This window comes from Rhineura floridana, chromosome 13 (assembly GCF_030035675.1).
Source record: "Rhineura floridana isolate rRhiFlo1 chromosome 13, rRhiFlo1.hap2, whole genome shotgun sequence".
Classification (NCBI taxonomy): Eukaryota; Metazoa; Chordata; class Lepidosauria; order Squamata; family Rhineuridae; genus Rhineura; species Rhineura floridana.
The window spans coordinates 2,630,641-2,644,487 of NC_084492.1; the positions used below are offsets into that span (position 1 = coordinate 2,630,641).

Genomic DNA, 13,847 nt, shown 5'->3' on the forward strand with positions numbered 1-13,847 from the left:
ACCTGCTCCTGTCCTTTGGGCCTGTCCATTCCTGGCAATTGCTATGTAGCACAATGACAGTCCTGCCATCAGCTGCTGCTGTCCTAAAACAAATTACATTGTTTTTCTTCATCACTTCGGGTTTTTTTTTTAGGACATGGGGAGCTTGCATGGTTTCTTTGACAACTATGCAGCTGCCTCAGATAAAATTAGCTGCTCTGTTCAGAAAAAGGGGTTGCAAGTGTGCAACTGATCTCATGCAGATCTTCCATTTGCATCTCTCTCGTGTCTGTCTTGCACTCAAGTACTTTGCTGTCAGTTTGCAGGGCCTCCAGATTAGCACTGCCTGCCTGCCTGCCTGCATATGCATGTGTGGGTGCGTGTGCGCGCGCACCCCCCCCCCCCAGTTTATTCTCTTTCCGCCCCTTTTCTTTGTGGTCTGCAGGCCCTCTGGTGGACACTGGCTCTTTCTGCAAGTTCTGGAAGGTTTATAAAGGCAGGGAGAGAGCTGGAGAGGCTGCTGGATAGCTCCTAGTGCTGAAGGCAGGCAAGAGAGCAAAGCTGTTGAGGACCAACTCGCTCATGGCAGGGAAGCAGCAGCAGCAGCCCCCTTACCTGCATCTGGCAGAGCTGACAGCATCCCAGTTCCTGGACATCTGGAAGCACTACGATGCTGATGGTCAGTGTGAATAAATAAAGAGAGACAAACTTAGGTTCTGTTAATCTTCAGTGACAACTGAAGTTTTGTTGCTTGGTGGGTGGCCGAATTCTGGAGGAGGTTGATCAATGGTTTAAAATGACTCTTGCTAATCTGCAGGCATGCTAAATTTCTTTCTACTTTTCAAAAAAAAGTAAAGGGCTGAAATAAGATGTTTTTAAATATAGATTTCAAAAAGGTAGTTTGTTGCCTGTTCTTGTATTTTTAAAATGTGTCGGCATTTTTTTTAAGTTCACTTTTGTTAACTGTAGTAAATGAGAGTTGGAAGAGTGAGAAAAACAGAGACTGAGTAGAGGGAGTGAAAATGGGATGAAAATGAGCATGATGGGGGCATGGGTGAGTTGAAAAATGTTTTAGTTGGTAGAATTGAATACATGTTTGAATCAATGGTCTCAGTCTTCTGTATTCTTCCTGAAGCTGAATTTTATAAACTTTGCAGGTTAATAAACTTTTTGCCCCTATCAGTGAGGCTGGTTAGAGATCCTGTCCCATACTATGAGGGGTTGAGGTGGCTTATCCCAACTGGTTATAGCATGAGAATGTGCACATCTGCAGAGGAGGACAATGACTGCAATGTTATGGCATTTGGCTCAGTGCAAAGGTTCCTGTAACTAAGAGCCCCTGTTGCTGCCTGTAATCCTGGAGAAATCTTTGAACTGAGTTCCATCTGCCTTATGTTTTACCCATTGGTTGCTGTGTCAACACGGCATTGCAGGATTTTACTCTAGGTAGCTGCAAATCCGCCTCTAACAGCAGCTATAAGTAATTCACAAGAAGTAAGCCAGTTTGTGCATAAGGTGGCTGTCCCTAACACAACATGGGAACAAATGGCTGCTACACAAGATGCTGATATAGTACCGGCACCGACAGTGGATGGGGGGGATGATACATACAACTCCTGAGCCCTTCCAAGCTCTTTATTCTCTCCCCTCTCCCAGCCATGAATGGGGAATGCTCATAAGGAGCTGGAATTGGGAGAAGGTGGTTTTTAAGAGTTAGAGCTGTACAGCCGAAATAAAACTGTTGCAGGAGACAAGAACTTCAATGTGTGCTAGGCAAATGGAATAAATCTAACCTTTTCTGATTTTTTTGATCTATACAAAAAAAAGAGAGAGCCACAAATTTCATAAATGCCCTCCATTCATGTGCGTGTGTCAGGATCAGACTGATTGCCACATTTGTGGTGGGGAAGGGATTTTCCTCTGAGATAAATTGGCTAGAGTCCTCTCTGTGTTTGGTGAGGCTCCATTGGGCAGGGCCAATGTCAGAGTGTAGCCAGGTTGGGCATTGGCCGAGAGGGCCCCTCTTTAGGATGGGAGGGTAGTGCTCCCATTCCATGATCCACAGCAGCATTCAGTCCTGCAATCCAACCTTACCACGGATCGCAGAGAGGGAGCTCCCAGGCACCCTCGCAATATAGACAGTGCGGGCTTCAATAAGTCCACACACATGTCCCACCTACCTCTCCCATCAGTTTGAATGCTGTGCGTGCCTGCATGTCTGCCATCACCCAACATGGTGGCAGGGGCTTCCTTAGGGGCTAATGCCCCCACTGCCATCTTGGGTGATGCACACACGTCATTCACACATCAGAGGTAGGTGGGGCACGCAGGTGGGCTTATTAGCCCTATGCCACCTGTATGGGTATGTGTGTTGGACTACAGTGCTGTGGGCCTGAGGCAGGCTGGTGCCCAAGGGCCCAGTCAGGCCTAGCACCGGCCCTGCCGTTGCATTCCATTGTCACCTCAGTGGCTCTCTTCCTGGAGCCACTTGGTTGAAAACCCCATTTTCAAGACACTGAGTTTCTGTGGCATATTATGTGTGGCCTAGCTGATTAGTAGGTTGGGAAGGTATAGCATGTATGAATGAGTCAGCATGAGCCAGCATTCATAGCAATGAACTGGATTCTGTGGCCACTTGGCTACTTATTTTTATTTATTATATCTATTAGTTGCTTTTCCCCCAATTTAACTTCTGACTTTATGATTCTCATTGGCTACAGCAGCCTCAGGACAAACAGGGTAGGAGGGTCTGTGGGTCATGGATGGAATTTTATCCATTCTTAAAATTAGACGTTTATATCACTTTCCCTTAGAATGACACGCAACCCGTGGCCCCCAGCCAAATTTCATGGGGCCCTCTGGATACTGAGGGCCCACCGTAGCTCTCCAGACACCCCTCTGGTAATCACTTCCTCTTCCTTGCCGTGTGTGTGTGTGTGTGTATGTCAGAAAGAGTGAAAGAGTGTGTGCTTTGTAATCCTGTAATGCCGTACACTCCAGCCATTTTTGGCTGTGGCCCCAGGCACTGTTGGAATGCAGTCCCCTACAGATTACCCCTGAGGTCATGTGGCCCTTGGTAAGAAAGAGCTTCCTCGGTCCTGCCTTAGAAGCTCAGAGCAGTAAACAAAACATCAGAGTGCCATTGCTATAATGGTCAAACCATAATGAGTATACCAGCAGGAACTGAGCAGCATTCCTTGGGCAGATGCTGAAGGGAGCAGAAAGAAAAGAGGGTCTGTGTTTCCAGCTCGCTGTAGGACCAGAACCCCACACAGAGCTATGGGTGTTTAAGCCCACAGAAACCAACTGAAGTTAAGCTCACATAACTCATGGTTGGATTGTTGCCAAAGTGTATTGAGTGAGTAAGGCTGCTTCCAGATGACATGTTTATTGAACATTCATCCTGACTTGTTTGCGGGGAGATTAGATAGTGTTGGGTACTTAATGAGTGCTCATTCTGACAACATTGCATCAATCAAACTTTCCAGTCTATTATTCCATCTTTTTCCTTATCTCAGAAACGTCAATCTTTGGGGGAAGTGGGTTTGTTGTGCAAGACCTCCCAATCAATTGTATGAGCAGCCTGAACTTGCTGGTATGCGATTGAAACCCACCCCAGAGCAACAGTCTTAAAGTGCCCAATAAAGGAGGAAGCTGACCATGCCACTGCCCCCCCCCCAAGAAAGAATACATGCTGGCATCCTTTATGTTATTAGACAGCATACAAATACCATAACTAAGTTCTCTGGATGACTCCCACTAAAAATTAAAACAAATAAATATAAAGTAGGATAATAAAACCAGAAAAGCAGCATAAAATGTAATAAAGCAGAAAAGTAAGAGCAGAAGATAAAATTGATACAACCAAACTCACAGCAACTCCAAAATGTCATCAGTCTTAAACTCCAAAAATATCCCAAAGATCTAAACATCACAAAAAATATTTTAAGACTGAAAACCCAGGGAAAATTAAAAGGACTTTACCAGGCACTGAGTAAGCTTCTCTAGGGAAAGCATTCCCCCAATCGGGGGGGGGGCACATAGAAGGCCCTCCCTCTAATAGCCACCCACCTCACCTCTTTTAATGGGGAGACACAGAGAAGGACCACAGAAGGTCTCAATGTCTAGGCAGGTGTATCTAGGGGGAGATACTCCCCCCCCAGCTGTTGATGGCTTTAAAAGTTAATGCCAGCACTTTGATTTGGGCCCAGAAGTGGACTAGAAGACACTGCAGATAACAAAGCATTGGTGTGATTATACAGCCACAACAGTGGCTATATACTGTAGCCAGCGGGGATTTTTCACATTCCGCAATGTCAAATTGAAAATACCCGCATGCCATTCTGATGCTTCCCATAAGCTCATTTCAAAACAAAACCTTACAAACCTTATAATCCTGAACTCAAAAAGCTTGCTTAACAACTAAATGTTCATGATGATACACAAAACAATCAGAGAGAACTAAGAGTTCAAAGTGTAAAAAGAGGGGGGGGGACCCCAGACCGCTATTGGAATTTTTTCTGTCAGAGTTCTCATAATTTGTTGAAATTAATTAAAAATCAGCCATGTCCACAGAGTACCTATAATCCTATGATGAACCTTGCCCCATGCTCTGACCTTCATCTTCTGCTATTTAAAAGTTTAAAAAAATGACTAGGTGATTTTTAATTAATTTAAGAAATTTAGCATTGAAGACAATGATAAGGCCGGGCATGCTCAGTAAGAACCAACTGTCAAGTGTTCTAAAAGCCAGACTCACAGCTTCTTGGCTTGGCTAATCAGGAGGTCACACCCATACCAGACCTTTATTTCACTTTAGACAGTCATGACTTCCCCCAAAGAATCCTGGGAAGTGTAGTTTCTGAAGGGTGCTGAGAGGAGACTCCTATTCCCCTGATAGAGCTACAGTGGCCAGAGTGGTTTAACAGTCAGCTGCTCTGATTGTAGCTCTGTGAGGGGAACAGGGCATCTCCTAGCAACTCTCAGCACACTTCACTAGCTTCACTTCCCAGGATTCTTTGGGGGAAGCCATAACTGTGTTAAGTGAAATAAAGGTCTGGTGTGGTTGTGGCCAGTGATAGCTTTGGTTTAAATTTGGGCGGGAGACGACATGTGCCTCCTGTAGAATAAAAAGGTGGAGGAAACAGTGAAAAACAATGATATTGTTCACAATGTTTTCCTTTTGGAAAGGAAAGGGGCTTCCACTCTGCCCAGTGCCTGCCCATCCAATCTCTTCCCCTCCCCTTCCTCCTTCCCCCCCTACTCCTCCCCCAGGTCAGTTTCACCTTTCCTAAGCATGATTGCACAGGAGTAAATCCCATTAAACTCAAAAAGCATGCAAACGATCAAACCTGCCCTCCCATCCTTCTCCTTCCGCTCCCCTCTCCCCTCCCCTTCCTCCACCCCCATGGTCAGTTTCACCTTTCCTAAGCATGATTGCACGGGAATAAAACCCATTGAACTCAATAAGCATGCAAATTATCAGAACTGCCTTTCCCCTCCTCCTCTCCCTTCCTCCTCCTTTCTTCCTCAGAGGCACATGTTACCAAATTCTTCAAAATTCTTCAAAATTCTTCCCAGCTACACAGGAAGTGAACTGTGAAAGACGAATCCAAATTGTGTTTGCATTTTGACAAATTTGTAAGGCAGTACAATAATGTTATGAGCATGGGGGGTTGGAATGGATGATTTCTATGGGTCACCTTTCCAGCCTCTGATTTGGAATCCTGTGCCTTGGAATGAGGAACTCTTTGCTGGTCAAATGAGTCTTTTGTTAACCAAATAGATTGGCCAGGTAAGATAATGGGCCGATCAGTTGCCTAGCAACAGAGAATGGGCTAGGAAGACCCCCTTTTGTCATTGAAACTCTTCTGGAGGAGAGCCTCTCCCCCACTCCTGGCAGCTAGCAGAAGGTGTGTGCTTGTAGTTTTTAGTGTGTTCTAGAGAATGGCTGGGGCTGCAGGCACGCAGAGAGGCTATCCCTCTGCACCATGGCTATAGGATGCCTCCTGCAACCCAGATGGAAAAGCTGGATATTAGACTGCTGATGCCTTGAACCCCTCCATTCTGAAGCTCAGGTTGGAATGTGTGTAAATAAATAAACCAAGTTTCATAAAGACACGGCACTCTCTGCTGACCTCGGAGATTGGGGGAGGCGCGCAACAATATCTCAGAGAGGAGGTCAGGTCGCTTGCTCTCCTGGTGCATTCACTATAGCTGCCCAATTTCCTTGCTTTGTAAAGTTTGCTAGAAATGTCTGTTGGCTATAGGTACGTTCTTAAACCGCAAAGGTTTTTTGCCTGTTAGTGAATATTATCATTTTATCCAGTCCAAGTTAACAATCTTGCCTGCTCTATTTTGAACCAGAGGAAATTTCCAGCCTTTTGGGACCATGACCCTATCCAGACATGAATCAATCAGTTAAAATCAGTATATACCACTCATCAAGAATTGATTTCAGGGCTGTTCAGAAACATTAAGACTGTGGCTTTGTCTGTCTATTTGGCTCTGCAGGCAGGACAGGTAGTGTTTCTGAAATTGCTAGTTCAGATGCCCTGGACTTCAACCTGCTAACTGTGAACTACATTTCCTACAATCATTGGTACCATGACTGCAGACTCTTTCTTGAGCTCCAACAGTCTTTCTAGAGAACTCATGACAGCTGCAATATTTTGCACCAGGCACACAACTGGTGTTTCCATACTGCATTTTGCAAGGCGATCTGTTTCTCTCACAATCTTCCATTTTGAAGACCCATAAACCTTCCCCCCAACTGCAGCCTGTTTGGGAGATGGGCCAGAACGTGGGTACTTTGCCCCTTTCAACCTTCCATGGAATTACCATTGTTTCTCTTCTACACTCGAACAACATGTGATGACCTCTAACAATTTGACACCACACATGATATTGGCGTATCTCTGATGAACAGACAAATCTGGTTTTAATAGGGGCTCATCAGCACTTCAGCCCTAGGGATCATTCCTTGGGAGCAGGAAGTTTCAAGAAGAGAGAAAGGACCTCTTATCCCCTACACATCTGGGCAGACAGTTTTGGCACCTCATTTTACAGAGGAAGTCAGCTCCACCTCCTCAAGAACAAAATGGGCATGAAATCCCAACAAAATTCAACAACTCTTGCTTCATGGGCCCATTTGTACAACTGGTTTCTGCATGTTAAACTGACCCTGAGCCTTGACTTGACTTATCTAGTGAAACAGTCGTCTGACATGTCTGACATTACTTACAACAGCTCAAATATGTCTGGAGAAGCACATTCTTGGATGCCAAAAGTAGTTACACACACAGACATACAGACACATGTGCACACATGCACAGCTGCTCTAATAGGGATTTTTTTTCCTGAAAAAAAACAGCCGAAGCTTGAGTCCCTCTCGGTCCCTCACATTGGTAAGGTGTGCAAGGCAGCTTTCTTCAGTCTGGTAGTGCCAGACTGGTGCCCTCCAGGTATTTCAGCTACAGTTCCCATCAGCCTCAGCCAGCATGGCCATGTGCTGCTGGAGCTGATAGGAGCCTGGCTGGGGTGGCTGGGGCAGGTGGCAGTTATAATCCAAAACAAGTGGTGGGCACCAGGTTGTGGAAGGCTGGCGTAAGGGGGGGGAAGAGAGAGAGAGAGAGAGAGAGAGAGACTCACACTCTCTGGGGCTTCTGGAATGTCTGGGACCCTCTCCACAGTGCCCTCCCCTGGGGTTTCCCTCCTTGTTGAACCTTGATTAGGTTGCACCATTAAAGGGGTTAAAACAACCAAGACATCTCGTCACTTCAAATAAACTCAGCTTAAAAACAGGAATGACCCCCCCCTCCACAAACAGATACACAGAGAGAGAGATGTAAATGATATGTTGCTGCAGTGTAATTTGAGGGTGATTCAATGTGTGGAGGGAGGGGGTCTTCCCAGGGGAGCTAAGGATATCCAACCTGTTATTAATATAATCATTTTGGCAACTGAACATTAAGCACAGCTTTCCAGTTACATCACCTCGCTTGCAACGATCAGAGCAGAAAGTAAGGACTCGGAATTAGTTTTAAATTACACTCTCCCTGCTGCTTAGAAATCCCATTGTTATATCTGAAGACCCCTGTAATTTTTAGCTTATCTGATGAATCAAAAGGAATCATGTATGATATACTGATGATGCTATAAGCACCACCATCCTCTTCATCACATCAGCAACTGATGTCTCGAAGGTTGCTAAAGATGGAGATCCTAATAAGGGTGGATACTCGCAAAGTTATACCTCCCACAGCCTTTTTTGCAGTCCCTTATGATGGTGATCCACACACCTCCCAATCTACTCACACGGTTCAACAGCATGCAGCAAGGTGGGGGCAGCCTATAACCCGACTGCAGGATGCCAAACCACTCACAAGCTAGAAACGTGTGTGCCTCTCTGGTGTGAGGCAAGTGAAAAATATTAACTCAGTCATATAAATCTGCACTAAACATGAAATGGGGGGGGCAGGGAAGAATAGTGTGTTGGTGTCTGAATTTTTAATTTGTTGCCTTGAGAGCTGGTTTCAACATGTGTGTCACAATGAGAAGGGCCAGGAAATAAAAGTGAAGAGGACTAAAGAAAGCCATTGCACCTCAGAGCTGGGAATTAGCTAATAACTGAAGGGAAGCATGTTGTTGTTGTTTTCGTGAATCATAAGATGATCCAAAATGCCCTCTTTAGGTTTTGCCTTTGGCCTGGTTTTAACTTGCAACAGAATGAAGCATAACTTCAGACTGCAAGAAGGGGCTGCACTTTGTTAGTGGTATTCTGAGTAATCCCCTGCATGCAGAAACCAAACACAGCTGGCAAAGGTCTGATGTGCTAGTTTTCTATTTGCAGCAAATCCCCCCCATAAAGGTTCGTACAAAAGTGGCACCTACTTTTGTGTTCTGAAGTGGTTTCACTCTGCTTCATGTGTAAGCCAGGAATAAATTGCCTTTACCACTTTGATTGCATGCCCCTAAATATTGTGAAGGTGATTTATGGAGACATTAGTCTCTTGTTGCTCTTATGAACATCCTGTATCAGTAAAACAAGGAATGCATATAAAGTGTCTCCCTTACATCCTCCTGTGTCCCATTGCTCTCCTTTCTTTCCAGAGCTATGGCTTTAACCCTTCTTTTCTGAAGTCCTCTCTCTGTTCTCTCAAGTCACCTCTCACCCACACTCACCCCCCTTTCCCTTGCTCTTCATCCCATGGGGACATGCCAGTAAAACCTCCCCTGATTAAAGATTCTCCCTTTGGGGCCCATCAGGCACCAATTATAGGATGCCACCTGCTTCAAGAAAACACTTGCCTCCTCCACCTTAGCCTTTGCAAGTTGCCCACTAGGCCTCATCTTCAGGATTGTTGCCACCCCCAGAATCCACGTTGACCCTGTTTACAAAGTTGCTTTGGGCCAAAGTAGGACAAACCTCAACAAGCACCTGGTCCCAAATCCCTTGCATTGGACAAAATATAGTGGCAGAACTGGCCCAAGACATTTAGCCGCCTGAGGCAAGCAAGGACCAAGATGCTTCCCCCCATACTCACAGCCACTGCCCATGTTCCACACAGAGAACCCAAAAGGATTGGCTTGTGAATGTTACTTCAAGACTGGTGGATGGGACAGTATCCTCATGCACCTGAGGGCTTCAGGGGCTGAAAGATGGACTGTGTGGCACACACAGGTCTTTCTGCTCCATGGCCCTCAGCACCTGCCACCTGAGGTGGCTTCCCCACTCTGCCTGATAGTAGGGCTGGCCCTTCATGGTGGCCCCATATCTGTGGAATCCCGTTGCAAGGAATATAAGTTTGGTTCCATCTTTAATGGCTTTTGGAAAAATCATTTGTTTCACTCTTCTGTCAGCTGAAATGCTGGGCTGGCTTTTTAGTATACAGCTGTTTAAGCTGCAGCTGACTTCCTTAAACTTGTAAATTTAAAGTGTCTGCATGTTGGGCTGTATAATGGCTTTAGATTGCTGTTTCAGTCGGTTAAAGCAACTGGATGGTTTCTTTTTTATTTATTTTTAATTAATGGATGTCAGGGCCATGGGGGGGGCTATACACTGAGGGATAATCTAGAAATAGTTGAAATAAATGAAACAGCATTTACAGAAATGCCTATATTAGGAAAAGGTATGCATAGAAATGAATATATTACTGAAAAAAAGATTTTAAAATGCCTATATAAAGAAAAAGGTATGCGTCATGCTGCAATTTGCAGTGCCACAGACAGGTGGCACTACAGACTGCAGTGTGAATACTTCCTCCCCAACCTGCACACTGCTCACACTGCCCCCCTTGGCAAGCAGGCAAAGTGGCAGTGGCTGCCTGGTTGTGGGGGTTGCTGGCTGACCAATGTGCTGCATGGCAGTGTTTGCCCAAGGGAGGCAGTGGTGTGAGGCAGCAGCAGCCTGAGCAGGAGGGCAGTCTGTGGGCTAGTTGTGCTGTGTTCTAGCACATTGTGTTTCTCCAGGACAGTGGTGGAGGAACAGGTGAGGCAAATAGGTTGGTGAGAGGAGTGGGGGTGCCAGGGGTGGTGAGGGGAGTTGGGGTTGTGGGCTGGCCAGTGGAGTGAGCAGAGGGTGGGGGTTGGTGAGCATAGAATCATAGAATAGTAGAGTTGGAAGTGGCCTATCAGGCCATCAAGTTCAACCCCCTGCTCAGTGCAGGAATCCAAATTAAAGTATCCCTGACAGGTGTATCCTAAAATGTAGGAATCTTAAAATCCTATAAATGCAAGAAGGAAGCCAGACCATAAATTACATGGTCTTCGATATTTGGGTACTAATGCCCAGAGTATGGGAAACAAACAGGATGAACTTGAACTCTTAATACAGGAGGGTAAATACAACTTGATAGGTATAATTGAAACTTGGTGGGATGACTCCTATGACTGGAATACAGCAATTGAAGGATATAAGTTGTTCAAAAACAACAGAAGGAATAGAAAGGGAGGCAGAGTCACACTATATGTTAAAAATATATATCCCTGCACAGAAATACAGGAGGATGAGCTTGGTAGCTCCACTGAGTGTATCTGGATTAAAATAAATAGGGGGTTGGAGGGAGGTGTCCAGAATGACAAAACAAAAAGATAAAAAGTCACAATTTTATTCTGTTTTGCAATTAAAATATGTAAAGGCTTTTTACATATTTTAATTGCAAAACGGAATAAAATTGTGACTTTTTATCTTTTTGTTTTGTCATTCTGGGCACCTCCCTCCAACCGCTTGTTATATTGAATGACATCCACCTTTTTCCACCCCCTTAAAATAAATAGGGCAAGGAATAAAAGGAACATGGTGGTTGGAGTCTACTATTGACCACCCAAATGAGAAGACAAGGATGACACCTTTGAAAAGCAAATTGCAATGTTTCAAGGAGGCATGATGTAGTAGTAACAACGGACTTCTTTTACCCTGATTGATGCCTGTTGGGAGACAAATAAGAACATAAGAAGAGCCTGCTGGATCAGGCCAGTGGCCATGTAGTCCAGCATCCTGTTTTCACAGTGGCCAACCAGATGCCCATGGGAAGCCCAGAAGCAGGACCTGAGTGCAGGAGTGATGTCTCCTCCTATGGCTTCCAGCAACTGGTTTTCAAAAGCATTCTGCCTCCAACTATGGTGGCAGAGCACAGCTACCATGGCTAGGAGCAATTGATAGCCTTTTCCTCCATAATTTGTCTAATCTTCTTTTAAAGCCATCCAAGTTGGTGGCCATCACTGCCTCTTGTGGTAGCAAAGTCCATAGTTTTATGCACTATGTTAAGAAGTACTTTCTTTTCTCTGACCTGAATCTTCCAACATTCAGCTTCATTGAATGTCCAGGAGTTCTAGCGTTATGAGAGGGGGAAAACTATTTCCATGCCATGCATAATTTTATACACTTCTATCATGTCACCTCTGACTCATATTTTCTCTAAAGTAAAAACCCCAACTGCTGCAACCTTTCCTCAAAGAGGGATCACTCCATCCCCTTGGTTGACCTTTTCTGAACCTTTTCCACCACTACAATATCCTTTTTGAGGTGAGGCGACCAGAACTATACACAGTATTCCAAATGCAGCTGCACCATAGATTTACACAACTGCATGATGATATCGGCTGTTTTATTTTCAGTACCTTTCCTAATGATCTCTAGCATTTTCACAGTGGCTGCACACTGGGTCAACATCTTCACTGAGCTATACACTAAGACCCCAGGTCTTGTTCCTGAACAGTTCATCACAAGTCAAATCTCATGAGTGTATATGTGAAATTAAGATTTTTTGCTCCAATATACATAACTTTACACTTGTTGACACTGAATTGCATTTCCATTTTGCCACCTATTCACAAAGTTTGGAGAGGTCCATTTGGAGCTCTTCACAACCCCCTTTTGTTTCAACAACCCTGAACAATTTAGTATCTTCAGCAAACTTGGCTGCCTCACTGCTCACCCCTAACTCTTGATCATTTACGAACAAGTTAAACAGTACAGGTCCCAATATCAATCCTTGGGGGACTCCACATTCTACAGCCCTCCACTGGGAGAACTGTCCATTTATTCCTACTCTCTGCTTCCTGCTGCTTAACCAGTTCCTTATCCGCACGAGGGCCTCTCCTCTTATTCCATGACTCTAACTTTACCCAGGAGTCTTTGGTGAAGTACTTTGTTGAAAGCATTTTGAAAGTCCAAGTACACAATGTCCACTGGCTCTCCTCTATCAGTATGCTTGTTGACAGTCTCAAAGAAATCTAATAGGTTAGTGAGACAGGACTTTCCCTTGCAAAAGGCACGCTGGCTCTGCTTCAGCAGGACTTGCTTTACTATATGCTTGGTTAATTTGTCTTTAATAATACTTTCTACCTGTTTTCCCAGGACAGATGTTAAGCTAATTTCCAGGATCCCCTTTTAAATATTGGTGTTCCGTTGGCCGCTCCCCAGTCCTCTGGTATGGAGGCAGATCTGAAGGACAAGTTACATATTTTTGTTAGAAGATCAGCAATTTCACATTTGAGTTTTTTGAGAAATCTTGCGTGATCCAACAATTTCTCAGTTTTTATTTTGTTTATTAAGCCTAGAACTTCATCTCTTGTCACCATTATTTGCCTCAGTTCCTCAGAAGACTCCCTTCCGGCAAATGTTAATTCATGTTCAGGGATCTGTCCTCTACTGTGAAGACAGATGCAAAAAAGTTGTGCCAAACACGGCCCCTCCAAGAAATTCCTGACTTGTGTTGGAGATAACTTTCTCCTGCAGAAAGTGGGGGAAGCAACTAGAAGATCAGCAATACTTGACTTGATTGTAACCAACAGAGATGACTCAGTGTATGAAGTGGCAGTTATGGGAACTCGGGGGAAAGTGACCACGCTATACTAGAGTTCTTGATTTTAAAGGAAGCAAAAGGTGAGAGTAGTGAGGAAAGCCAATTTTAATAAACTCAGAACAATAATAAGTAAGGTTCCGTGGCAAGCGACTCTAATGAGAAAAGGAGTCCAAGACAGGTGGGAGCGTCTAAAAAAAGGATATTCTAAAGGCACAGTAGCAAAAAAGGTGGTAAACAGCAGAAGAAGCCAATGTGGCTCCACAAAATGCTTAACAATCACCTGAAAACAAAAAAGGACACACATAGGAAGGAAGGCCAGGCCACAAAGGAAGAGTACAGGCAGGTAGCATAGAATTGAAGGGAAGGAGTCAGGAAGGCTAAAGCTGAGAATGAGCTGAGGAATGCTAAAACCAATAAATAAGCTTTCTTCAGGTACATCCATAGTAAACGACAGAGAAAAGAAATGGTGGTTCAGCTACTCAATGAGGATGGCAAAATGATAACAGTTGACAAAAAAAAGGCAGAAGTTCTCAATTCCTACTTTGGTTCAGTCTTCTCCCA

The 13,847-nt window shown here is 44.7% G+C and overlaps 1 protein-coding gene across 2 annotated transcripts in view; it reads left to right on the forward strand.

Annotated features, from left to right (window-relative positions):
* Nucleotides 1–536: 536 nt before the first annotated feature.
* Nucleotides 537–13,847, forward strand: part of CALB2 (calbindin 2) — a 47,272-nt gene continuing 33,961 nt past the window's right edge. Inside the window, exon 1 of one of the 2 annotated variants that reach the window (XM_061593938.1) lies at nt 537–658. In XM_061593938.1, the coding sequence (XP_061449922.1) occupies nt 562–658 (97 nt within the window). In that variant the 5' untranslated portion in view covers nt 537–561. The remainder of the gene's footprint in view (nt 659–13,847) is intronic. The other variant, XM_061593941.1, reaches the window with a different exon arrangement.